The sequence below is a fragment of the Chelonia mydas genome, chromosome 23 (assembly GCF_015237465.2).
Source record: "Chelonia mydas isolate rCheMyd1 chromosome 23, rCheMyd1.pri.v2, whole genome shotgun sequence".
Taxonomy (NCBI): Eukaryota; Metazoa; Chordata; order Testudines; family Cheloniidae; genus Chelonia; species Chelonia mydas.
In genome coordinates this window covers 1,581,174-1,606,669 of record NC_051263.2, presented here as the reverse complement: position 1 = coordinate 1,606,669, position 25,496 = coordinate 1,581,174, and the positions used below count along the sequence as shown (strand labels likewise).

Below are 25,496 nucleotides of genomic sequence, written 5' to 3'. Positions count from 1 at the left end.
ATTTGGAGAATGTGGATTCATTTCCAGTCCCTCTTAGTCCCAAGAGCAAACAAACACAGAAACAAAGAACCCAAATAAAGCCTCTCCCCCCCCAGATTTGCAAGTATCTTTTGTCTCCATTGGTTCCTTTGGTCAGGTGCCAACCAGGTTACTTGAGCTTCTTAACCCCTTACACCGGGGACTGGGTCAGGAGGCTCCTTCCAGTCCAACGTCTTTGGCTGAAACTTTTCCAGCCTCAGGTATCCAATATCACCCCACCCCCCCCGCACCGATGTTTAGTCAACAGTGATACCAGTCAGCTCTGTGTTCTTGGGGAATCAGGGCGCAGTATCCAGCCTGTCTGACTCGTGAAAGACACCCGCCCCCGCCAGCCTCTCCTTAAACCAAAACCCATCAGAGAAAAAACTTGCAGAGAGCAATGAAGGGTGGATGGGAGACACAACTAGACCCCTCCTGACCAGGGTGACAAGATTAAGACATCTCCATTAGCATACTGAACGGAAAACAGAGGCAACTCCCCATGCCTCATCTGAAAGATGGGACAAGGAGACATCTCAATTTGCATACAGAATGGAGAACAGAGAACTGCACTGAACTCTGGGACCAGAAAAGCTGGAAAGCACTGCATCCTGGGGGATCTCTGCTCCAGATGTTAATGAACCCACACCTGCACACACCCAGCTCAGCAGTTATCAGACCAATTCTAGTAATAAATCCTTTATTGGTATCCAAAATACTGAAGCAGCCCAGTTGCATTGTGAGCTCCCTGCAAGAAAACACCACCCAGAGCCAAGAGTGATCAGCTCCTATTGTCTAGCCTAAAGAAAACCCTTGAGTCATCTGTTTACCTATAAACTTATCTAGTGTTCGCCCTTGAACCTTTGTTGTTTCTCCACAAAAACCCCGACCTATGTTCCTGTCAGTGTTCTGACCCATGGACCCAAACTCTGCCTCAGCTGCACTGGGACTTCATCTCCTGACTGATCGTGGTGGGGGCTCTGCCTGTCTCCAGCACTCAGGACCCTGAGCCACCTCCATCAACTGGGAACCCCGACCAGTTCAAGCTCCATGGAGTGGGTGAGATCCCCCTCTCTCTTCTCTTTCTCTGTTTTCTTTTCTACCTCAGGTATTAACCTTTCATAATGTAACTGTTATGTTTGTTTAGCCCTCCTTGTGTAGTTATCACTATTATTCAATAAATACCTTTTCTGGTTAAGCTGGTTGCTTCCCTCTCTCTCCCTGAACTTTACTTTTTTGGGTTTTTAGCTTCCCCCATTTACTCTGCAGCAGCGCTCCTTGTACCGAAGCTGAAGATCCCTGTAGTGCCCAAAAATCCTGTGGGTTTGCTCATCAGGTGGGTTACGGCCAGTACAATTGTGACGTGAAAGTGAGGACAGGGACGTGTTAAACCTGCGGCATATAAGGGAGGGGAGCCGCTGAAAGCGGTGTTTGATCCAGCCCATTTTGTACAGGGACATAGAAGGGGGTCAGCTTGAGAGGGCTGATTGACGCGGCCCACTCAGACTTGCTGTGCGTGTGTGTGTGTGTGTGTGTGTGTGTGTGTGTGTTCATCTGGTTCTAGGGCTGGAGGAACCCAGCCCGGGGGAACCGAGGTCCTGCAGGGTAGCTCCATTGGGAGGGCACTTGCAGAAGGAAGGAGTAGAGCTCCATAGGAACACACAAGTGACACAAGCAGGACGTTAACAGAATTACAGAACCTCCCCCCCACAGCGTACCCCAAAGGAACGGGCACATCTGGTAACCACTGGAAAAACTTCCCTGCTGTAAACTGGGGGTGGCCCGACGGGAGGACAGACAAACAAACTGACCCTGCTCCAGCCTCTGTGCCCCGGGAATCCTGAATCCCTCGTTCTACCAGCCCTACCCCAGGGTTGGAGGGAAGCCAGGCCTCGGTTGCACAAGTGGGTTACGCAAGAGAGGCCCCGATGCAGGGTCCCTGCTGGCCGGCTATATAACCGCCCGCAGCGCTGGATCGCGGGAGAAGGGCAGCGGAGCGGGGGAGGCTCCCAGCCAGCCATGGATCCCCTGGGAGCCATCAGCCTGTTCCTGGTCATCTGCCTCTCCTGCCTCCTGCTCCTCTCCACCTGGCGGCAACTGCAGGGCCGGGGGGAAATGCCCCCGGGGCCCATCCCGCTGCCCCTCCTCGGGAACCTGCTGCAGGTCAACCTCAGCAACATGCGCAAGTCGCTCATGAAGGTAGGTGGGCTTTTCCCGGGACGTCCCCGGGGCGCCCGGGCGGCCTGAGCCCTCAACAGCGCCACAGATAATGTGACCAAGCCCCCAGGATTGGCCCAGAGTCTCCAGGAATTAAAGATTAATCTTTCATTAAAGATTATGCCAGGTGATGAAATCTGTAGGAATGCGTCCAACCAAAATTGGCAACCCTACCTCAGAGCCTCCGACCTGCTCAGTCTTTAGGAACTTTTATTAATTCTCAGTGACAAGCTTGACCCCGGGTATCGCTGCGTGGAGAGGGGGACCTGTGCAGGGGAGAAGCGCAGGGTATAGTGGGGGGGCAGAGGTGGGGCATGGAGGAAGGGCAGGCTGTGGGGGGGGAGAGGCAAGGGTTAGGGGTGTGAGGAGAGGGGGATCATGGGGGGGGGGCGTGGGAAGGGAAAGGTGATGGGATGGGACGGGGTTGTAGAAGGGGAGGGGATGGTGGGTGGATGGGGAGGGGTTGGTGTATAGGAGGGGGGAGAGGTAAAGCCTGGGGCTTGGGGGTGCTCTGTGGGGGGCAAGGAGGGGCAGGGAGCATCTCTGCGTCTCCCCAACGCTCTGTCCCCGTGTCTCATGGCATCTCCGTGTCCTTGGCAGATCAGCGAGCGCTACGGCCCCGTCTACACCCTCCACCTGGGCCCCCGGCGGGTGGTGGTGCTGTGCGGCTACCAGGCGGTGAAGGAGGCCCTGCTGGACCAGGCCGAGGACTTCGGCGGGCGCGGGAAACAAGCCACCTTCGACTGGATCTTCCGTGGCTACGGTCCGCGGGAGGGGAGCCAGCCGGGGGGCGCAGAGAGGGCAGCTCCCGGCCGGGGCAGAGTCACTTCGTCCCGACCTGCTCCGTCGGGGGACGTGTCCAAAACCTGGGGCAGGGCAGAGCAGGGGGCTGGCTGGGCCGTTCCCCGCAATCCCGGAAATAGTTCCTGGCTTTATGCAACCACTGATCGACGCAGGGAGCAGCCTCCCTCCTGTTAGCTCCTGGGAGACGGATCCACCGCTCCGCTCCGCCAGGCCGTGCAAGGGAAGCGTCTCAGCTCAGTTGCCCAACTGTAGAGCGGGTCCAAAGGCAATTTTTTAGGGCAAAAGCTCTCCTTGGGAAGGGGGGAATCAATAAAATTCCCTCCCCTTCTCCATTTCATTCGGTGTCATTTCCATTTGTTTCCAGTAAAAACCACCTGGAATTTCAGGAACGAGGGGATAAAAAATGAAAAAGTGGAGACCTCAGAGACATGTGAAAGTGCAGGGGTGGGGGGGACGGGGGGGAGCAAGGGACACGGGGTTTCCAGGAAATTCTGCACCATCCCCCCCCCAGGGCGCGAACTGGCTATTGGTGTTCTATGTTTGCTCAGCATCTAATGCCGTGGGGTCCCGGCTGCCAGCTGCCCCCATGATACAGCGAGTAAAATAAATCCGCAGGCCAACTGGGGGCGGGACCGGCCTGGGGAACGGGTTCTCGTTAGCGGCCCCTCGTGGTTGATTGCATTGTGCTGGCATTGGCATAACCCCGCCTGGGCCCCCTGCACCATGGTCTGCTTCCCTCCCCCCCAGGAGTTGCCTTCAGCAACGGGGAGAGAGCGAAGCAGCTGCGCCGATTCTCCATCACCACGCTGAGGAACTTCGGGGTGGGGAAGCGAGGCATCGAGGAGCGGATCCTGGAGGAGACTCATTTCCTGCTGGAAGCCTTGCGGGGCACGAAAGGTTGGTCAGTGTCCTGTTCCTCCGATGCCGGGGCCACGTGAGTCGGGGGCCAGACCCCCAGCTGGTGTGAATCCCCCATAGCTCCGTGACAGTCAATGGGGCCAGACCCCCAGCTGCTGTGAACCCCCCATAGCTCCGTGACAGTCAATGGGGCCAGACCCCCAGCTGCTGTGAACCCCCCATAGCTCAGTGACAGTCAGTGGGGCCAAACCCCCAGCTGCTGTGAATTGTCATCACTCCGTTGACCTTGACACCAGTTTACACCAGCCGAGGTTCTTACCTGTGGACCTTTGTAAAGATGGTCAGTGTCATAACGCCCATTGTGCAGGTGGGGAAACTGAGTCACGGAGCGGGGAAGTGCTCACCCCGCAGGCCAGCGAGTGGGGTTCTCGCCTAGGAGGCATGGGCTCAAATCCCTGCTCTGCCCCGATTCACAGGACTCCACTGTAGGATGTAATATGTAGACTGGGTATTTGAGGTCTCAGGACATGTGTAAAGCTGCCTGCGTGTCTGGCAGGGAAGGGGAACATCCAGGTAAACAGCTGGGCCAGCAAACGAATCTCAGTGCGAGGCAGAAGAAGTGTTTGTGGCTATCGAACGAAGAACTTTGTAACTGCGTGTTTAAGGCTTGCACGTCGGTGGGCTGATCTCTCACGGACACTCCCGTAAACCGCACGCGGCCTGGGGTTGCTCTGGGATCCGCTGTGTTCTGGGTGACGGGGAAGCGGGTAAGGGGCTGGGCTCATTCTCCCCCACGCCACCTCGCTGCCTCTGCACGGTGCCGTGGGGCTGGGCCTCCAGGTACCCTTCGGCCAGGTGCCGGGGCACCATCCCCCCCCGGCACTCAGTGCATTTTTTGGTGGCTCTCTCCCGGTACAAAAATAAACGAGTAGGTCCGATGAGAAATCAAGATCCTGAGACTGACAGTCCCCCGGGCCAATGGGGAGAGGCCACTGCTCAAGGTCAGCCTGATTGACGGGGCAGGCTGGCCAATGAGGGAGTCAAGAGCCCAGGGGTCCATCCTTCGTGTGAGCGGCAGCTGTCTGAACCAGAGGAGGGCAGAGCTAAGGGGAAAGGCAGAGCTGGGGAGCTGGAGCAGCCATGCCGAGGGGGAGCCACGGGGCCAGAGCCGGGATAGGAGGTGCCGGCTGAGGAGAGCCAGCGGGGCCCCAGGCAGGGAGATGTCGCCAGACCAGAGACCTTGCAGGCCGGACTCAGAGGGGGGCCGTGACCCAAATTCGGGGGGGGGGGGGGTGACGCTGGGGAGAAGACGCTGGGGAGAGACGCTGCACCTGGCATCTGGGCGGGTCCAAGCCGGTGTCACCACAGAGGAGCCAGGGCCTGGGACAGGAGAGGAAAAGGCGGTGAACTGGTCTCCCATCCCACAGCCGGCCGGTGCGTGAGCTCTTTCCAGGTGTTGAATTCGGTTTGTATTTGGTTTGAACGTAATGCACGGCTCCGTGGGTCGGGGAAGCGGCTGGTGTGGAGCGAGGACCCCGCAGTGGGGACACCCTGGCCCCTCTCCGAAGTGACCACGATCAGAGTCAGGGTGCAGCCCCCCCAGAATCCGGGGCCCAGCCCGGTCGGGGTTACGAGGACTCTGCTGCGTGGGAGGGTGAAAGAAGTGGGAGCGAGGACCCGGATCCTGTGGCCAGCCCATTCCCCCGGGGCAGCACGTGGGCCAGAAAAGTTCCCCACCATAGCAGGACCGTTCCCCCACTGACACGTGTGAAGATGGCAGGTGGCGGGACAGGAGTGACTCGGGGGCTGTGGGATCCGTGGAGGGGAGACGGTCCGTGGCACAGCCCCCCGGCTCACCTGTGCCCCACCCAATGCTGGCTGTACCCCCGCTAGGTTTGCCCTTTGACCCCACCTACTTCCTAAGCCGCACGGTCTCCAACGTCATCAGCTCCGTGGTCTTCGGGGACCGGTTCGACTACGAGGACAAGGAGTTCCTCTCCCTGCTCTCCATGATCACCGAGAGCTTCCGCTTCACCGCCACGGCCTGGGGGCAGGTACGCTGGGGGAGGGGGGGCCCAGGCCACGTCCCACGGCTCCGAGACCTGCCTGCCCTGGGCTGCGGGAAGCGGGGGGGGGGGGGCTTGCTGGTTAGCTAGGGGAGCGGAGGGGGATGCGAGAACGCTGGGGGGGCAGCGAAGAGGAAAACCTGGGATCTGCAGGGATGGGTGTGAAACAGATAAAGGGGAATGTCGGGAGATGGACAGTGTGAATGGGCAGAGTTGAACGGACAGAGGGGTGTGTCCGGGGATGGACAGATCAGCTCTCAACCCACCCCATATTCAGTGGGGTCTTTGCTCTCTGTGCCCCCCAGCTCTACGAGATGTTCTCGGACACCATGCGCTACCTGCCTGGCCCCCAGCGCGAAGCGTTCAAGCAGCTGGCGGGGCTGGAAAAGTTCATCGAGAGGAAGGTGAAGGTGAACCAGGAGACCCTGGACCCCAGCGCTCCTCGGGATTTCATCGACTGCTTCCTGGTCAAAATGCAGCAGGTACTGGCAGTAGCCGGAGGGGACGGCTCAGTGGGGTCAGCATCAGGCCTGAGAGACCAAACGGCCTGATTATAACCAGGGGTTCAACTTGTAACGGGGTCGGTTCAGGCCTCAAACCCTCTGGGCAGAGAAATGGAGCCCCATAGATAGCTAGGAACAACAGGCTTGGGAGAAGGAACCAGGCTGGAACTCAGGAGATCTGGGCTCTGACCCACCATGTGGCCTTAGTCAAATCACTTTCCCCACCTGTACAATGGGGATGGAGAGCCCTCCTCTGAGACTGTAAGCGCCTAGGAGCAGGGATTGTCTTTTGCTCCATTTTTGTGCTGCGCCCTCAGTCACATCCCCAGAGTTCTCTCAAACGTCCCTTTCTTCCCCTTTGGTCTTTCAAAGGAAAAGCAAAATCCTGCCTCTGAGTTTTCCCTGAAGAACATTGTTCTGACAGCGTTCACCTTGTTCTTCGCTGGGACAGAGACCGTCAGCACCACCCTGCGCTACGGCTTCCTCCTGCTGCTGAAACACCCGGAGATCGAAGGTAACTGGAAAGGGGGGACAAAGGAAACACAAAGGGCCAGATCCTCAGCCGGTGTAAATCAGCCGGGCTCTGCTGAGGGCAGCAGTGGTTCCTCCATTTACACCAGCTCCGGATGGGGCCGGACAGTCACAGCTCGGCAGCGAGTTTGACATGGGAGCAGGGTCCTGTGTGTGTCGCTCCATCGTGATTGAAAGGAAGCCGACAGTCAGGGAACGCTGGGTCAGTGTGGCTATGGCAAACTGAAATGCCTGGGATTGTATTCTGAGCTCCGTTCACACGGTGTCAATCCAGAGTCACTCCCTGCCTGCAGGGGGGGCAGGGCCGGATCCTGATCTCAGCTCCAATGGGATCAATCCAGAGTCACCCCCTGACTGCAGTGAGGGCAGGGCCAGCTTCTGATCTCGGTTCCCTGGGGGTCAATCCGGATTCGCACAGGGCCCCCCTTTGAGCTGTGCTGCCGTCTCTGCAGAGAGGATCCACGAGGAGATCGACCGGGTGATTGGGCGGAACCGCGCCCCGAGCATGGAGGACCGGAGCCGGATGCCCTACACCAACGCCGTCATCCACGAGTTCCAGAGGTTCTGTGACATCATCCCCATGGGCCTGGCGCGCCGGGTGACCAGAGACACCCAGTTCCGGGGATACACTATTCCCAAGGTAGGCCCCTGGGGCGTCTGTCCCCCGCCCCGCCCCATGGCTGTGTCGGGCTCAGCATTGTCACTTTCTCTGGATTCCGGGGCAGTGCCACAGACAGGGCGGTGGACCGGGCCCGATGCTGCCTCTAGGAAGTCGTGTGATCTAGTGGGCACGGCACCGGAGACCTTGTTTCTATTCGCAGCTCGACTACTAGCTCGGCATGTGATCTAGGGTATCGACCTGTGCCTCAGTTTCCCCCACGTGTTAAATTAACGAATGGTGTTAATGGTTCCCCACCGTTTTTCTATTTACACCGAAGCTCTTTGGTAGAGGGAAAATCGCTCCCTTTGTCCAGGGACGGGGCTCTGATGGCAGCTGGGGAGTCTGGGGCGATACCGTAATATACCTAATAATAACATTCATAGATGTGGATAAATACTCTGAGCCTGACTTCCAGTGCCATCTTAAAAGACACGCTGTGGGTGCGGAAAGCCAGGAGGTTCACGCTGTGTATAGCGTATGGTCCAGCGCCGCGGCTGGTGTACGTGAGCATAGGCACAGCCGCTGAGGACCTGGCCCAGTATTATTCTCATTTACATTTTGTATTCCCATCATGCCGAGGAGCCCCAGTCACGGACCAGGATCCTCCCGCGCTCGGTGCTGTACAAATACCCACAAAAGACACCACCCCACAGAGCTTAAATTTTAAGTATTAATCTGTAGGGGCAGCCTGGTTCAGTGGTGAGAACGGGGAGTCCGGACTCCTGGGTTCCCTTCCCCGTTCCGGGAGGAGCAGAGGGCGTTGGGAGACACGTGCCAAGACGTGAACGTCGGATTGTGGCCTGACCAGGCTCCTGCGATTTAATATTTGCGTTTGCTGCAAATTCCTCCCGTGGCTAAAAATGACCCTGAATTGTGCCCCAGCATCCAGTGCTGTGGGTTATCGGCGTTTAATCGTTGCTGTTTGTCACCGTCTCTTCCCCCAGGGGACGGAGGTGTACCCGGTGCTGGGATCCGTGCTGTATGACCCCACGCAATTCAGCAGCCCGAGCACCTTCGACCCCAGCCATTTCCTGGATGGGAACGGCCAGTTTAAGAAGAGCGACGCCTTCGTGCCCTTCTCAATAGGTACGAATCCCTCCACAGAGCTCGGTTCCGAGAGTCCCAAGCAGCGAGATCTAGGCCTGGGCCAGCCCCCCGGCTGCTAGACCTCACCCTGCGGACACAGAATTGTGAGGCTAGATCGCTCCTTGGTGTAAATCAGTGTCACTCCACTGGAGTCAGTGGGGCCAGAGCCCCTGCTAGTGGGGCTGTTCACACACATGCAGGGGTCAGTGTGCACTGAAGCACCTTGCGGAACTGGGGCCTTGAGCTCTTTGGGGTAGGGACCGTCTCTCCCGTGAGTCTGTCCAGAGCCTAGCACAATAGAACGTTTTGGCTCGATCGTTTGTGTTAGGGGGCTTATTCCTTCACCCACTTACTTCCCTGGTCCTTCTCGCATGAACAGAGAGCAACAATATCCGAAGTCCAAAGGTGCAAACAATTCGATGTTTATTGGGGTGAACTTCCAGCAAGCATGATTCCAGTTTCCTTCCTTAGTGTCCCCCTTCCCAGCTCTGACACCACAGAGCCTTACACCTGTGTCCCTGTTCCCATTCCTGCCCTTAGCCAAACAGGATTCCAGTTTCCCCACTCCCATTCCCTGTTCCCATCTCCCCCTTTAGCAAAACATGATTCCAATTTCCTTACACCCATTCCCTGTTCCCATCTCCCCACCCACCCCCACTCACTTCCTCATTGACTACAGATTATATAGTAAAACTTGAGTTCTGCTTAGCTATACCTTAACCAATCATTTTCCTGAAATTTAACTAACCAATCCTAACATATTGTAACATGATTATGTAACCAATTATATCCCACCACCTTAATTAGTTTACACCCAGCAAAATTAATTATACAGCAGACAGAAACAATCACAGAACCAGAGAGAGATTATACAGACAAACAATAGCAAAGTGGGAACTATCATGACAAAACAATACAGAAGTGAGGATTTCACATCCCAGCTATTGATAAGTGAGTTCTTGCCAGACAGGATGCTATCAAACTAAGTTTCCTTTTACATTTCCTAGGCACTTCCCTTTCTCTGGAGGTGATAGGAATACAATCAGGACAGGATTGTATCCTAACAGCCCAATAGCACCTTCTTTCAATGTGACTAGTTTGGAATGTGAGGATGTGACCGGTCACTTCCCAGCTTATGGCTGCCTCTGCTGCTTAGCCAAAGGCCTTAGCCTAAGAACAGGGCCTCAGACTGTCACAGTAAGAGAAGGCCCTTACACCGGCAGACAATGATTTTGATTCTTTCTTTTATACCTCTAGAACTAGCCAAGTGATAAGAATACATCTAAATTCTTAGAGTACAGGCCTTTACCGACAGGCCTGAATATCTATATCCTAACACTCCACCCCTTTTTTTTTTCCTTTTTCTTTTGGGATCCTCCTGCCCAGGTATCCCTGGAAAAGCATAGGACATATGGCGACACATTTCCTGATAGGGCCAGGCATCAAGGTGGAAGGTGTCGATATTCCATTTGTCCCACTGCCCCATGTGTAGTCTAGTGCCCTGCACCTTCTCTCGGACGGGCATACCACACCTATTCCAATTAGTGTTCCAGACTTCCCATTAGAGTGGGCCCGAGAAGGTTGGGTCCGGGTTGTTTAGTACACTGTAGGGTTTGGAGGGCTTATTACATTCCTTATAGGTTATCTCCCTATGCAATGTAACACAAGTACAGTTAACAATACAAAATCCACAGCAACACTGAGTCCTGACCACTGCAGTAAGGCCCAACATCCGAGAGACCCCCAAAACACTGCCTCTCCTCCTTCGACGGGGTCACGGTCTGATGTGTCCAGTTGCTGGCAGTTGCAACAAGCTGCCCCTGGAGGTTTTGCTTGCTTTTGTCCATATCTTAAGTCCATTGAATGTTCACAGAGAAATGGGATATTGTCCAAACCAGCTTGACCACTTGGTATGGAATCAGGCAGTAGGCCCTGGCTTATTCACAGCAATAAGATTCACAGATCCATTTGTGCACCAAAGTCCAGATAGCGGCATGTAGATGTGTGTAGCTTGGTTATGGGCTGGTGTAATTGTGCCCCCAGTAATATGCACATTCCCAGCAAAACCCCTTATACACAGTACACTGAATTGTCCACCCCTTGCACAGGCTCCTCTATAGTCACAGGAGAGGGGCACATCCAAACATCTTCTATTGATTTACACTATTTTACACACCCCTCCATTGATTCCCAGTGAGCTCCTCCCCTTCTCATTAGTTCCACAGGGCTTGTGGGGGCCACCTTAGTTGCCATTCCATTTCCAGGTACCACGGTAGCTATTACACAGATGCAGTTTGCTCCTCACACCAGTGAATCCAAGTCTCCCAATGGCGCGATCGGGCGTGTTCCTGCCCAGGGAGCCATGGGGAACATGGCCCAGGAGTAGACCGGTGACGTTACCTCTGAATGCAGCACTGGTGAGACCGGGACTGGGACACCGTGTCCAGTTCTGGTGGCCACGCCTCACACAAGGTGCTGACAAACTGGAAAGGGTTCAGAGGAGAGCAGCAGGCTGCACTGGAGGTCTGGAAAAGCTGCCGAGCAGAAAGACTCCAGGAGCGGAGTGGAGAGGAGGTTAAGGGGTGGTTTGATCCCGGTCCATCAGCACCGCCTGGGAGGAGAACTGGGTTCTGACAGCAGCGGGGTCCCTAATCTAGCAAAGGCAGAATGGGAGCCAAAGACCAAAAGCTGAAGCTTGGTGGTAAATTCCAACTTGAAATAAAGGGCAAATTTTTAACACTGGAGGGAATTAGCCCCTGGAACAGCTTCCCAGGAGTCGGGGGGGCCGTTCTCCATCGCTTGGACGCTGCAGATCCAGGCTGGCTGCCTTTCTGGAAGAGACGCTTTAATTAAACACAAGTTGCTGGGCAAACTGCATGAGTAACTGGGTGAAACTGAATGGCGTGTGCTGGGCAGAGGTCAGGCTGGATGATCCCAATAGGCCCTTCTGGCCAGAGAATCTGGGTCCCGAGCATGTTATTTCTCTGTTCTCCTGGGTCCTCGCAGTCCATCTGAGCTCAGTATCATTAAACAGAGTGGAAGGGGTAATTCTTCATTGGCACCTTTATCGGCGAAATGCGACCACGATGTCGCTAAATTGTTTGTGTCGGAAAGAAACGAGCCAAAACTCTGAACAAGTCAAAATTTTGCAACACTTTCGAAACCAGACGTTTCCATTTTTCAGTGAGAAACGAGTTAGCGTTTCAAAATTTCCTCTCACTTTTTTTAAGTCAAAAATGTTTCAAACGATGGAAATCGAAACCAAAGGTTGATAAAAATTTCATCTCGGCTCGACTGAAACATTTCGGTTTGACGCAATTGAAACTTGGATTTAGTCCATACGAAATGTTTCCGTTGAGTAGAGATGAAATTTTTTCCAACCGTTCGCTGTGATGAAAATATCGAACAATTTCATTTCAGTTCGAACCGAAATAATGTTTTTTCCAGTTTTTCTGAAAAATCCATTATTCGCCCAGCTGCAGTGCTGAGAGCACCCAGTTTGAACCAGGCCTGTGAGTGTCTAGCCATCAAAGTCGGGCCTGACGAAAGCCATTAACCCCTCGCAACTGCTCCCTCTACAGATCTTCAAACAAACAGTGCCCCATTTCCCCAACAATCCCCACTGCTCCAGGCTGGGGCAGAGTTTGGACAAGGGGTGAGACCCCCTCCCAGATTCTCACCTGCCCCCGGAACCCCGCTCCGGCCGGGCCATGACGCCTCCTCTGTCTTCTCTCCTAGGGAAACGGTATTGTTTCGGGGAGATGCTGGCTATCATGGAACTCTTCCTCTTCCTCACCAGCATCCTGCAGAACTTCCGCTTCCGCTCCCCCGTCGAGCCCAAAGACATCGACATCTCCCCGAAGCTGATCGGGTTCGCCTCCCTGCCCCGCAGCTACGAGATCTGCCTGGTCCCGCGCTAGCCGCCCCGCGGAAACAGACGGGACTTCTTGGGGCGGCCTGGGGGAGGGAGGGAAAGGGCCAAATCTGGGGATGGGGAAGGAAAGACCTGGCCATGTATCATGTTGAGAACTGCGCCCATCAGGAGAAGGAGCCAAGAGGGTGAATCTCCTGGGGGAATCTGCCTGCTGTTTTCCAGCTGCACAAGGGAATGAGATCTCCCCTAACGAGACACTGTCTCTGAGGGCACATCTACACGACACTCCTAACTCAACCTATAGTAGGCCGACTTACAGCCATGGTCATGTCCACCCGACCCTCACCAGGGGCGCTTCCCCCTGCCTAAGAGGGGCAGTGGCTGGGGGGGCTGAGAGCCCGGTCTCTCTGCTCTGCTGGCAGCTCCCTGCCAGGAGCCCAGCTGCCCCCCAGGCTCCCGACGGGCTGTTCCCCTGCTCTGCTCCCCGTTCCCTGTCGGGAGCAGGAACAAGCCTCCTGGGGCTTCTCGCCCTCCCCCAGCCCACTCCCCGCCAGGAGCCAGGCAGCCTTGTCCATTTCACAGCTCACAAGGCTGCCCGGCTCCCGCAGGGGCCGCTCGGGCTTCTCACCCCGGCTCCCAGCTGGAAGCAGTGTCCAGCCACCCAGCTCTGCAGAGGAGCGGGGTTGGAGGGGAGGGACCTTCTTGTCAATTTCACTGCTCCTGCCATGAACTTGAGAAGACAGCTGATGTAAGGGATGCGGTGTCTGTGGGCGCAGGAGGGCACTTACGTCTGTGGGACCAGGCTGTAGTGTGGACACTGACATAATGAGACCGACATAAGCTGCCTTATGTCGACCTAACGGTGTGGCGTAGACCAGGGCTCAGTCTCTCACACACACACACACTCTGCGGAAGAGAAGAATGAGGGGGGATTTGATAGCTGCTTTCAACTACCTGAAAGGGGGTTCCAAAGAGGATGGATCTAGACTGTTCTCAGTGGTAGCGGATGACAGAACAAGGAGTAATGGTCTCAAGTTGCAGTGGGGGAGGTTTAGGTTGGATATTAGGAAAAACTTTTTCACTAGGAGGGTGGTGAAGCACTGGAATGGGTTACCTAGGGAGGTGGTGGAATCGCCTTCCTTGGAAGTTTTTAAGGTCAGGCTTGACAAAGCCCTGGCTGGGATGATTTAGTTGGGGATTGGTCCTGCTTTGAGAAGGGGGTTGGACTAGATGGTCTCCTGAGGTCCCTTCCAACCCTGATATTCTATGATTCTATGACTCTCTTGTGATTACAATTCCATTCCAAGCATCTTGCAGATTGTGTGAAACTTTGGGGATCTTTCGATTTTGTGAAGATTGGGGGGGGGGGGGGGGGGAGGGGTCATTTACAAACAGGTGGAATTTCAGGGCAAACAAATCTGTTGCCAGCCAAATTTCAAAATTCACAGTATCTTTCCAAAGTCCAATTTTGGGGCTTATCAGTTCAGGCTGTTTCGGGAGGGGTGGGGGAAATGAGTTGTGTTGAAGTCCCGCAGCTTTAATGGTGAATTTGGAGGTGAATGTTTGTGCTAGGTCCCCAGCTCGACAGCTTCGCTTTTAAACAGAAACCTTTTCCCATAGCTGGACCATCCGATTGGCATATGGCTTCAGATGGGGTGGCGATCATTCACGTGGGGTGACAGGACTTGGGCTTGCTCTCTGCACTGGGATGAATCTGACCATGCCGCTGTCTCTCGCTGGAGTGTGCGCCCCTCACTCAGTCCCTGTCAGGGCAACCTCCACTGGTCCTCCTTTGAAATAAACCCTGCAATGCAACTCCCTCTTTCCCCTTTGTTGCCCGGTATTCCCAGCCGCCGTTGCTGACAGCCTGGAGGAATATGCTCCTGGGGAAAATTCTGCTCTCCGTTATGTCTGTGCAAGTCTGAAGTAACTCCATTCACGCTGGTGTAACTCGGGTGGTTTACACTGAGTCACCCGAGGGTATTTTTCTTTCTGTTTCTCACCAGAACAAAAACCCGACAAATAAATTGTCCCAGACCAAAAACCACCCGAACCGAAATAAAAAAACCAACCTGCCATTTTCAACGTTTTTCCGTTCCTTTCTCAGGTTAGCTTTTGATCCGAAACGCAATTTGTCCAGTTTTCATTGTTTAATTTTTCAGTTGTTTTTTTTTAACCCTTTTTTTGTTTTTTATAAAAATCTAGCTCCATTTCAAAACAAAGTACCCTTTCGAAAGGAAAAGTCGAGGCATTTATCAGTTTTTTTGTGGCTGGAACTATTTGCTGAATGGGATCCAAAGTCGTGACTAGTTTTGGTGCCTTGAAAAAGGCCCTTTGGGGCAAATTTACGATGGGCTGAAAACATTTCGCCCAGCTCTAGAGATGACTCAGGGCCCATCTTGGGGAATAACTTCACAGTCTATCTTGCCTGTCTGCCCTCTGCCTTCTTGGATCGAATTCCACCGGCTTCCCCTACGCCTCCCGCAGCCCAGAGCTCAGCCGCGAAGCAAAGCCCGCGTAGCTCCTGGTGCAGACAAGGCCTCCAAGAGCTGGGCCAGTTTAGCCCAGGAAAATGGAAGGCTCCGGGGGGACTGGTTGCTCCTTCCAGCCCAATGTCTTTGTCTGAAGCGTTTCCGGACTCGGGTGTCCAATATCAAACTGTTGTACCAATAAAATAAAAACCAGCAGGATCTTATTAAAGGGAAAAAGGCAAAATACCACATTTATTGTGAATACAGAAAGAATCATAGTAAGCAGTTAGTTACAGCTGTAACATTCCATTCAATCTCATCTTTATTCACACATTCATTCATACACACACACACACACACAGGTTCTGCAAGGTTGTTATCATAGTAAGCAGTTAGTTATAGCTATAACATTCCATTCAATCTCATATTTATTCACACATTCATTCATACACACACACACACACACACACACACAGGTTCTGCAAAGTTGTTATCATAGTTACCAGCCTTAGAGTTGCTCATGCCAAGCCACTGGCCAGGTGGCCTGGACATGAGGAGGGAGCAGGGCCTTGTCAGATGCACATCTGATGCTCCTGGAAGTTGGTTTGCAGAATCAGACCCCAAAGTTCTCACTTTTTAGAGTCTATTTTTATAGGAATTTCTTCCTATGCCAGTCTATGGGAATTGCTTCATCATGCTGTTGCTGAATCAATCAGCAGATGGCACATTCCTGATGGCTCCGTGCTGCTAGATGTTATCTTGTTCTTTGGTTCTCCCATTCTTGAGGCTGTTGGGTGGATTCCAGTCTGCCCTCTGGGGGGTCCTCTGGTTATTTCCACTTGACGCCTTCTTCAGCCGATGGACACTGGATTCTTAGGCTGGCACCTCCCTGATCATTCAGTTATTATCCACACCAAGAATCCATCCACATACATCCTCTATCTCTATTTTAATCACAATTGTTAATACAACAAAAGGGCGGGGAGTCTCTGGGTGCTGTTTCTGTTGGTAGAGTATTGCTTTGAGTCTCTCTCTCTCTGTGAATTGCTTTGAGAACAGACTCTGTCTTAGAATGTACTAACGCAATTAGCAGCTTGCAAGTTTCACACACAGAGGGAGAGAAACAGTACCAAAAACCAAGAGACCTCTTAATTAGTAATACCCTGGAATTGAAACTATGGGGAATCAAACTCATTTGTGATTTTAATACAGAACTTCTTTAATATGATCCAACATAATCCCCCGCCCCCCGCCCTCATCTGCCTCCCGACCGAGCATGGGTGTTTGGTCAAGATGGGGGTGGCCCGACGGGAGGACAGACAAACAAACTGACCCTGCTCCAGCCTCTGTGCCCCGGGAATCCTGAATCCCTCGTTCTACCAGCCCTACCCCAGGGTTGGAGGGAAGCCAGGCCTCAGTTGCACAAGTGGGTTACGCAAGAGAGGCCCCGATGCAGGGTCCCTGCTGGCCGGCTATATAACCGCCCGCAGCACTGGATCACGGGAGAAGGGCTCCCAGCCAGCCATGGATCCCCTGGGAGCCATCAGCCTGTTCCTGGTCATCTGCCTCTCCTGCCTCCTGCTCCTCTCCACCTGGCGGCAACTGCAGGGCTGGGGGGAAATGCCCCCGGGGCCCATCCCGCTGCCCCTCCTCGGGAACCTGCTGCAGGTCAACCTCAGCAACATGCGCAAGTCACTCATGAAGGTAGGTGGGCTTTTCCCGGGACGTCCCCAGTGGCCTGACCCCACGAGGGGCTCTCCAGCGCCCACCGATGCCCCCTCAGAGCCGCCGACCTGCTCAGCCTGCAGGAGCTTTATTAAGTTCTGTGACGAGCTCGACCCCGGGTATCTCTGGGGCAGGGGCGGGTGTGTTGGGGGAGGGGCACTAGGGCTGGAGGGGGGCAGGATAGGCTTTGCTGTGTGAGAGCAGAGGTGCAAGGATTGGTGTGTCCGGGGGGCGGAGGATCATGGAGTGGGCGGATGGGTGGCAGGGAGGGGAGAGGCGGGGAGTGGGGGACAGGCAGGCGCCTGTGGGGGGCGTGGGGGGGCAGGGCGCGTGTCTGGGTGTCCCCGACGCTCCGGGCCCCCGTCCCACACGGCGTCTCCGTCTCAGCTGAGCGAGCGCTACGGCCCCGTCTACACCCTCCACCTGGGCCCCCGGCGGGTGGTGGTGCTGTGCGGCTACCAGGCGGTGAAGGAGGCCCTGCTGGACCAGGCCGAGGACTTCAGCGGGCGCGGGAAACAAGCCACCTTCGACTGGATCGCCCAGGGCTACGGTCAGTCGCGTGCGCGGGAGGGGAGCCAGCCGGGGGCGCAGAGGGGGCAGCTCCCGGCCGGGGCAGAGTCGCTCAGTCCCGACCTGCTCCGTCTGGGGACGTGCCCAATAGCTTGGGGCAGAGCGGAGGCAGGGCTGGCTGGGCTGTTCCCAGAAATCCTGGCAGTATCTGGCTTTATGCAACCACCGATCGACGCAGGGAGCAGCCTCCCTCCTGTTAGCTCCTGGGAGACGGATCCACCGCTCCGCTCCACCAGGCTGCGGATAGGGAGCGTCTCAGCTCAGTCGTCGATCCGGGGAGCGGGTCCAAATTCAATGTGGGGAGGGATTCTCATTTCAGGGGGGAGGGGAAACCATTTTAAAAAATCCCCCTCCCCACATTTCATTTGGCCTTTTGCACTTGCTTTCTCTCTCCACCCACCCCCACCCCACAAAGGAAAAAACCTCAGTAAACTTTCAAAACTCAGGGGTGGTCAACTTTTGAGTCCTCACAAGAACAGCCAGACCGGGTCAGACCAAAGGTCCATCCAGCCCAGTGTCCTGTCTTCCGACAGTGGCCAGTGCCAGGTGCCCCAGAGGGAATGAACAGAACAGGGAATCACTAAGTGATCCATCCCCTGTCGCCCATTCCCAGCTCCTGGCAAACAGAGGCTAGGGACACCGTCCCTGCCCATCCTGGCTAATAGCCATTGATGGACCTGTCCTCCATGAACTTATCTAGTTCTTTTTTGAACCCTGTTATAGTCTTGACCTTCACAACATTCTCTGGCAAGGAGTTCCACAGGTCGACTGTGCATTGTGTGAAGAAATACTGCCTTTGGTTTGTTTTAAACCTGCTGCTTGTTCATTGCATTGGGTGACCCCTAGTTCGTGTGTTATGAGGAGGAGTAAACAACACGTCCTTATCTACTTTCTCCACACCCCTCATGATTTTATAGACCTGTATCATATCCCCCCCCGAGTCATCTCTTTTCCAAGCTGAAAAGTCCCAGGCTTCTTAATCTCTCCTCATGTGGCAGCCGTTCCATACCCCTCATCATTCTTGTTGCCCTTTTCTGAACCTTTTCCAATTCCAATCGATCTTTTTTGAGATGGGGCGACCACATCCGCCCGCAGGATTCAAGCTGTGGGCGTCCCATGGATTGATACAGAGGCCATTTATGAATATGTTGAATAGGACTGGGCCCAGGGCAGACCCCTGGGGGGCACCACTATTTACCTCTCTCCATTCTAAAAACTGACCATTTATTCCTACTCTTTGTTTCCTATCTTCCAACCAGTTACTGATCCATGAGAGCACCTTCCCTCTTATCCCATAGCAGCTCACTTTGCCTAAGAGTCTTTGGTGAGGGACCTTGTCAAAGGCTTTCTGAAAATCTAAATACACTATCTCCACTGGATCCCCTTGGTCCACATGCTTGTTGATCCCCCAAAGAATTCTAGTAGATTGGTGAGGCATGATTTCCCTTTACTAAAACCATGCTGACTTTTCCCCAACAAATTATGTTCATCTCTGTGTCTGACGATTTTGTTCAGTTTGCCCGGTACTCAAGTCAGACTTACTGGCCTGTAATTGCCAGGATCACCTCTGGAGCCCTTTTCAAAAACTGGCGTCACGCTAGGTACCCTCCAGTCATTTGGTTCCTTCTGCTCTTTCATCCACCCCAGGAGTGGCCTTCAGCAATGGGGAGAGAGCGAAGCAGCTGCGCCGATTCTCCATCACCACGCTGAGGAACTTCGGGGTGGGGAAGCGAGGCATCGAGGAGCGGATCCTGGAGGAGACTCGTTTCCTGCTGGAAGCCTTGCGGGGCACGAAAGGTTGGTCAGCGTCCTGTTCCTCCGGTGCCGGGGCCACCTGAGTCAGGGGGCTCCAGATCCCAGCTGGTGTGAACTGGCCGCAGCTCCCCTGGGGTCAATGAGGCCAGCCCCCCAGCGGCAGTTAATCAGCCATGTCTCCACCCCACACCAATTAACCTCGGAGCAGGGTTTGTCCATCACTCCCAAAGCGGCTTATAAAGGCGGTTGGGAGCATTATCCCATTAGGCGGGTGGGGAAACTGAGGCACAGGTCATCCCAGCAGGGCTCGAGCAAGGCGTTCAGGAGATGTCTGTTCACTTAGGACAGAGCCCCAGTCCTGCCGAGATGGGGGTCGGGAATAGGGTGAAGATGGTGCAGTGCTGAGATGCCATGGTCCTGGGAACCGGAGTGGGGCACCAACGCCATTGCTGTCTCGGGGGCACTTGTCCGGTGTTCACCTCTAGGCTTCGTGGCCCCTTTGCCCCGGGCGGAGCTTACAGTCATGTGTCCGCATGGCAGGTGGCGGCTGCGAGGTCATGGAGAGGGGGGTCCCTGGGGACCACGGGGGCTGTGGCAGCAGATAGGTCCGTGGCACAGCCCCCCGGCTCACCTGTGCCCCACCCAACACTGGCTGAACCCCCGCTAGGTTTGCCCTTTGACCCCACCTACTTCCTAAGCCGCACGGTCTCCAACGTCATCAGCTCCGTGGTCTTCGGGGACCGGTTCGACTACGAGGACAAGGAGTTCCTCTCCCTGCTCGCCATGATCACCGAGAGCTTCCGCTTCACCGCCACGGCCTGGGGGCAGGTACGCTGGGGGAGGGGGGGCCCAGGCCACGTCCCACGGCTCCGAGACCTGCCTGCCCCGGGCTGTGGGGAGCGGGGGGGCACCGGTTAGCTAGGGGAGCGGAGGGGGATGCGAGAACGCTGGGGGGGCAGCGAAGAGGAAAACCTGGGATCTGCAGGGATGGGTGTGAAATAGATAAAGGGGAATGTCGGGGGATGGACAGTATGAATGGGCAGAGTTGAACAGACAGAGGGGTGTGTCCGGGGATGGACAGATCAGCTCTCAACCCACCCCATATTCAGTGGGGTCTTTGCTCTCCGTGCCCCCCAGCTCTACGAGATGTTCTCGGACACCATGCGCTACCTGCCTGGCCCCCAGCGCGAAGCGTTCAAGCAGCTGGCGGGGCTGGAAAAGTTCATCGAGAGGAAGGTGAAGGCAAACCAGGAGACCTTGGACCCCAGCGCTCCTCGGGATTTCATCGACTGCTTCCTGGTCAAAATGCAGCAGGTACCGGCAGTAGCCGGAGGGGACGGCTCAGTGGGGTCAGCATCAGGCCTGAGAGACCAAACGGCCTGATTATAACCAGGGGTTCAACTTGTAACGAGGTCGGTTCAGGCCTAAAACCCCCTGGGGCAGAGAAATCGAGCCCCATAAATGGCTAGGAACAACGGGCTCTGGTGAAAGCACTGGGCTGGAACGCAGGAAATCGGGGCTCTGTCACTGACCCCCATGTGGCCTTAGTCGAATCACAGCATTGCATTGTGCCTCGGTTTCCCCACCTATACAATGGGGATGGAGAGCCATCCTCTGAGACTGTGAGCTCCTTGGAGCAGGGATTGTCCCTCACTCTGTCTCTCGCCCCAATGGGGTCCCTGATTTCGGCTGGGATCCGTGCAGCTCCCCGCGCTCATGGGTGCTGACCTGGCGTCTGTGCAGTGTAAGGGAGTCCCGGCCAGATTCTGTTCCCAGCCACATCCCCAGAGGTCTCACAAGCATCCTGGCATTTTTTTTCTTGGTCTTTCAAAGGAAAAGCAAAATCCTGCCTCTGAGTTTTCTCTGAAGAACATTGTTCTGACGGCGCTCAATGTCTTCTTCGCTGGGACAGAGACCGTCAGCACCACCCTGCGCTATGGATTCCTCCTGCTGCTGAAACACCCGGAGATCGAAGGTAACTGGAAAGGGGGGACAAAGGAAACACAAAGGGCCGGATCCTCAGCCGGTGTAAATCAGCCGGGCTCTGCTGAGGGCAGCGGCGGTTCCTCCATTTACACCAGCTCCGGATGGGGCCAGACAGTCACAGCTCGGCAGCGAGTTTGACATGGGAGCAGGGTCCTGTGTGTGTCGCTCCATCGTGATTGAAAGGAAGCCGACGGTCAGGGAACGCCGGGTCAGCGTGGCTATTTCAGATTCCAATTCCAGGGTCTGGATTCAGATCTCGGTTCCCCTGGGGCTGATCCAGAGTCACCTCCTGACTGCAGTGGGAGCAGGGCCAGATCCTGATCTCAGCTCCCATGGGATCAATCCAGAGTCACTCCCTGACTGCAGGGGGGGCAGGGCCAGATTCTGATCTCGGTTCCCCGGGGGTCAATCCGGATTCGCACAGGGCCCCCCTTTGAGCTGTGCTGCCGTCTCTGCAGAGAGGATCCACGAGGAGATCGACCGGGTGATCGGGCGGAACCGCGCCCCGAGCATGGAGGACCGGAGCCGGATGCCCTACACCGACGCCGTCATCCACGAGTTCCAGAGGTTCTGTGACATCATCCCCCTGGGCCTGGCGCGCCGGGTGACCAGGGACACCCAGTTCCGGGGATACACTATTCCCAAGGTAGGCCCCTGGGGCGTCTGTCCCCCGCCCCGCCCCATGGCTGTGTAGGGCTCAGCATTGCCCCAGTGTCTGCTTTCCGCACAGAAGCAAGGTGGTACATCAGGCAGCGTGGTGGTCTGGAGCTCAGGATGCCTGGGTTCTCTGCCAGCCTCTGGGAAGTCGTGTGGTCTAGTGGGCTGGGCACCGGGCTGGGGCTAATGAGACCTGGTGTCTGTTCCCAGCTCTGCTACAGGACCTCGGGCGACTCGCTTTCCCTCCCACCCTTTGTCTGGGTCCAATTCCCAGCTCTGCCGCTGACTCATTATGTGACCTTGGACATCGCTCTGTGCCTCAGTTTCCCCCATCTGTTAAATTAACATGCATGCAGTTAACGAGCTTTTGTTTGTCTATTTACACTGGGAGCTCTTTGGGGCAGGGAGCGTCTCTCACTATGTCGGTGCAGAACCCGGCACGACGGGGCCCTGATCTCGGTTGGGGTCTGCGCAGCTAGTGCTGACCAATTTCGGTTCATCAGCTGGGGATCTGGCCCTGTGTGTCTTGTACTTACTGTTGGTATTCCCAGAGTGTCTAAGAGCCCCAGTCACGGACCAGACCCCACTGCGCTCGGGGCTGTACATGCGCAGAATGCAAAGACGCTGCCCCACAGAGCTTATAGTGGAAGTATTGGACAACAGCTGTATTCAGGGGCAGCCTGGTTCAGTGGTGAGAACGAGGAATCCAGACTCCTGGGTTCCCTTCCCCACTCTGGGAGGAGCAGCGTGCAGTCCCCAGAGCAGAGGGCGTTGGAGACACAAGATATGAACCGTGGATGCTGGCCTCTCCTGGCCACTTGAATTTTGATATTTGCTTGTATTGCAAATTCCTCCCGTGGCTAAAAACGACCCTGAATTGTGCCCCAGCATCCAGTGCTGTGGGTTATCGGCGTTTAATCGTTGCTGTTTGTCACCGTCTCTTCCCCCAGGGGACGGAGGTGTACCCGGTGCTGGGATCCGTGCTGTATGACCCCACGCAATTCAGCAGCCCGAGCACCTTCGACCCCAGCCATTTCCTGGATGGGAACGGCCAGTTTAAGAAGAGCGACGCCTTCGTGCCCTTCTCAATAGGTACGAATCCCTCCACAGAGCTCGGTTCCGAGAGTCCCAAGCAGCGAGATCTAGGCCTGGGCCAGCCCCCCGGCTGCTAGACCTCACCCTGCGGACACAGAATTGTGAGGCCAGATCGCTCCTTGGTGTAAATCAGTGTCACTCCACTGGAGTCAGTGGGGCCAGAGCCCCAGCTAGTGGGGCTGTTCACACACACGCAGGGGTCAGTGTGCACTGAAGCACCTTGTGGAACTGGGACCCTGAGCTCTTTGGGGTAGGGACCGTCTCTCCCGTGAGTCTGTCCAGAGCCTAGCACAATAGAACGTTTTGGCTCGATCGTTTGCTCCTCACACCAGTGAATCCAAGTCTCCCAATGGCGCGATCGGGCGTGTTCCTGCCCAGGGAGCCATGGGGAACATGGCCCAGGAGTAGACCGGTGACGTTACCTCTGAATGCAGCACTGGTGAGACCGGGACTGGGACACCGTGTCCAGTTCTGGTGGCCACGCCTCACACAAGGTGCTGACAAACTGGAAAGGGTTCAGAGGAGAGCAGCAGGCTGCACTGGAGGTCTGGAAAAGCTGCCGAGCAGAAAGACTCCAGGAGCGGAGTGGAGAGGAGGTTAAGGGGTGGTTTGATCCCGGTCCATCAGCACCGCCTGGGAGGAGAACTGGGTTCTGACAGCAGCGGGGTCCCTAATCTAGCAAAGGCAGAATGGGAGCCAAAGACCAAAAGCTGAAGCTTGGTGGTAAATTCCAACTTGAAATAAAGGGCAAATTTTTAACACTGGGGGGAATTAGCCCCTGGAACAGCTTCCCAGGAGTCGGGGGGGCCGTTCTCCATTGCTTGGATGCTGCAGATCCAGGCTGGCTGCCTTTCTGGAAGAGACACTTTAGCTGAACACAGATTACTGGGCTCAGTAGCGGAAGTAACTGAGTGAGATTCTGCTGCATGTGCTTTGCTGAGGTCAGGCGAGATGATCGCAGTGATCCCTTCAGACGGTAATATCTCCATCCCGAGTGTGCTATTTCTCCATCCTCCTGGTCCTCGCCGTCCGTCCCAGGTCAGGCTCACTGAACAGAGCAGGGGGATTTTTCTCCCCTGTTATTTGCCCAGCTGCAGTGCTCAGAGCGTCCGGCCGCTTTCCCGAGGTCAGTGACTGTCTATAGCTCAAAGATCTGCTTCATTAACCCCTCCCAGCACAGCAAAGTAATGCGGCCTCCCCTCTTTAGATCTTCAAACGAATGGTGCCCAATTTCCCCAACAATCCCCACTGCTCCAGGCTGGGGCAGAGTTTGGACAAGGGGTGAGACCCCCTCCCAGATTCTCACCTGCCCCCGGAACCCTGCTCCGGCCGGGCCATGACGCCTCCTCTGTCTTCTCTCCTAGGGAAACGGTATTGTTTCGGGGAGATGCTGGCTATCGTGGAACTCTTCCTCTTCCTCACCAGCATCCTGCAGAACTTCCGCTTCCGCTCCCCCGTCGAGCCCAAAGACATCGACATCTCCCCGAAGCTGATCGGGTTCGCCTCCCTGCCCCGCAGCTACGAGATCTGCCTGGTCCCGCGCTAGCCGCCCCGCGGAAACAGACGGGACTTCTCGGGGCAGCCTGGGGGAGGGAGAAACACAAAGGAACCAGACCTTCATAAGATGGAGAACTGGCCCTATCCGAAAAAGGAGCCAGTGGGGGATCTGGCTGTGTGAAAGTCCCACTTAGGGTAGAGGATAGCTTGTATTTCCCCGCTGCGCAAGGGAATCACAGCTCCCTGACACCTTTGCTTTGCACACACACACCCACACCCACCCCTCTCCCGCACTTGGCCATGGCTGCTCCAAGAGTCTATTTTCTGATGGGTCAGTCTCTTGCTAGGCCTCGTAGCTAGTCCGTTAGCCAGAGCAGCACGATGCTTAATAATGGCTTGCTGCTCGCACTAGGAGGCAGTCTTTTAAGCCAGCGTGCTGCTCTCTTGATGGAGTAAGCCGTGCGCAAACCACACGCAACCGGGAGATGCTGAATAAGCAGCAAAGCCCGGACTGTGCCGTGGGAAATCGGTCACAGCAGTCTGGGGTGGAGCTGGGCCGGGCGGCAGGCGGGTTCTCGGAACCTCATGGCTGCAGGGCCCCGTTTCAGGGTTTCATAGGTTTGGTCACTGTTCAGGTAACTCCCGTGCTAACACCCACAGAAGCTGGCTTAGCTGCGCTCTTTGAATTAGCTAATAAATTGGAGTGGGTCAGACCCCACTAATTATGCCGAGCCTTGATTATTGATTGCCAACGAGCCTCTCCCCAGAGCAGGTGGGCGGGGAATGGGCAGAAAACAGCCATCTACAGTCAATTGTCCTGGTCAATGGGAGCCATCAAGATTCCAGACCACCATTAGTGGCCCACACTTTGCGTAATTACAACAGGCCCTCAGAGTTATAGTTCATATTCCTAGTTTCAGATACAAGAGTGATACATTTATACAAATAGGATGCCCACACTCAGGAGATTATAAGCTTTGTAACAATATCTTCCAAGAGACCTTTTGCATGAAAAGAACAGGAGGACTTGTGGCACCTTAGAGACTACCAAATTTATTTGAGCATAAGCTGAATGCATCCAATGAAGTGGGCTGTAGCTCACGAAAGCTTATGCTCAGATAA

The 25,496-nt window shown here is 55.4% G+C and overlaps 1 protein-coding gene across 4 annotated transcripts; it reads left to right on the top strand.

Annotated features, from left to right (window-relative positions):
• The first annotated feature begins 908 nt into the window (after positions 1–908).
• On the top strand, positions 909–25,105 carry LOC102943817 (cytochrome P450 2A13). 4 transcript variants are annotated; one of them, XM_043534603.1, is made up of 11 exons: positions 909–1,077; positions 1,267–2,070; positions 16,647–16,793; positions 17,202–17,364; positions 19,032–19,181; positions 19,807–19,967; positions 20,277–20,453; positions 20,973–21,114; positions 21,584–21,771; positions 22,733–22,874; positions 24,242–25,105. In XM_043534603.1, exons 2-11 carry the CDS (start codon positions 2,038–2,040, stop codon positions 24,421–24,423), a joined length of 1,485 nt encoding a protein of 494 aa, XP_043390538.1. In that variant the 5' UTR covers positions 909–1,077; positions 1,267–2,037; the 3' UTR covers positions 24,424–25,105. The 4 variants fall into 4 exon arrangements, with proteins under 4 accessions (XP_043390538.1, XP_043390539.1, XP_037740352.1 ...); XM_043534604.1 differs by lacking the exons at positions 909–1,077; positions 16,647–16,793; positions 17,202–17,364 and adding an exon at positions 2,836–2,998 and having other exon boundaries at positions 1,285–2,217; XM_037884424.2 differs by lacking the exons at positions 909–1,077; positions 16,647–16,793; positions 17,202–17,364; ... (5 more) ...; positions 22,733–22,874; positions 24,242–25,105 and adding exons at positions 2,836–2,998; positions 3,787–3,936; positions 5,791–5,951; ... (3 more) ...; positions 8,603–8,744; positions 12,483–14,649 and having other exon boundaries at positions 1,629–2,217.
• Positions 25,106–25,496: the final 391 nt, after the last annotated feature.

Excerpts from the sequence above, each read along its gene's own strand:
- LOC102943817 (XM_043534603.1), top strand. The coding sequence starts at position 2,038 with ATGGATCCCCTGGGAGCCATCAGCCTGTTCCTG. Across the intron at positions 17,365-19,031 it reads CTGGATCGCCCAGGGCTACG|GAGTGGCCTTCAGCAATGGG; the intron begins GTCAGTCGCGTG and ends CATCCACCCCAG. Across the intron at positions 19,968-20,276 it reads CCGCCACGGCCTGGGGGCAG|CTCTACGAGATGTTCTCGGA; the intron begins GTACGCTGGGGG and ends CGTGCCCCCCAG.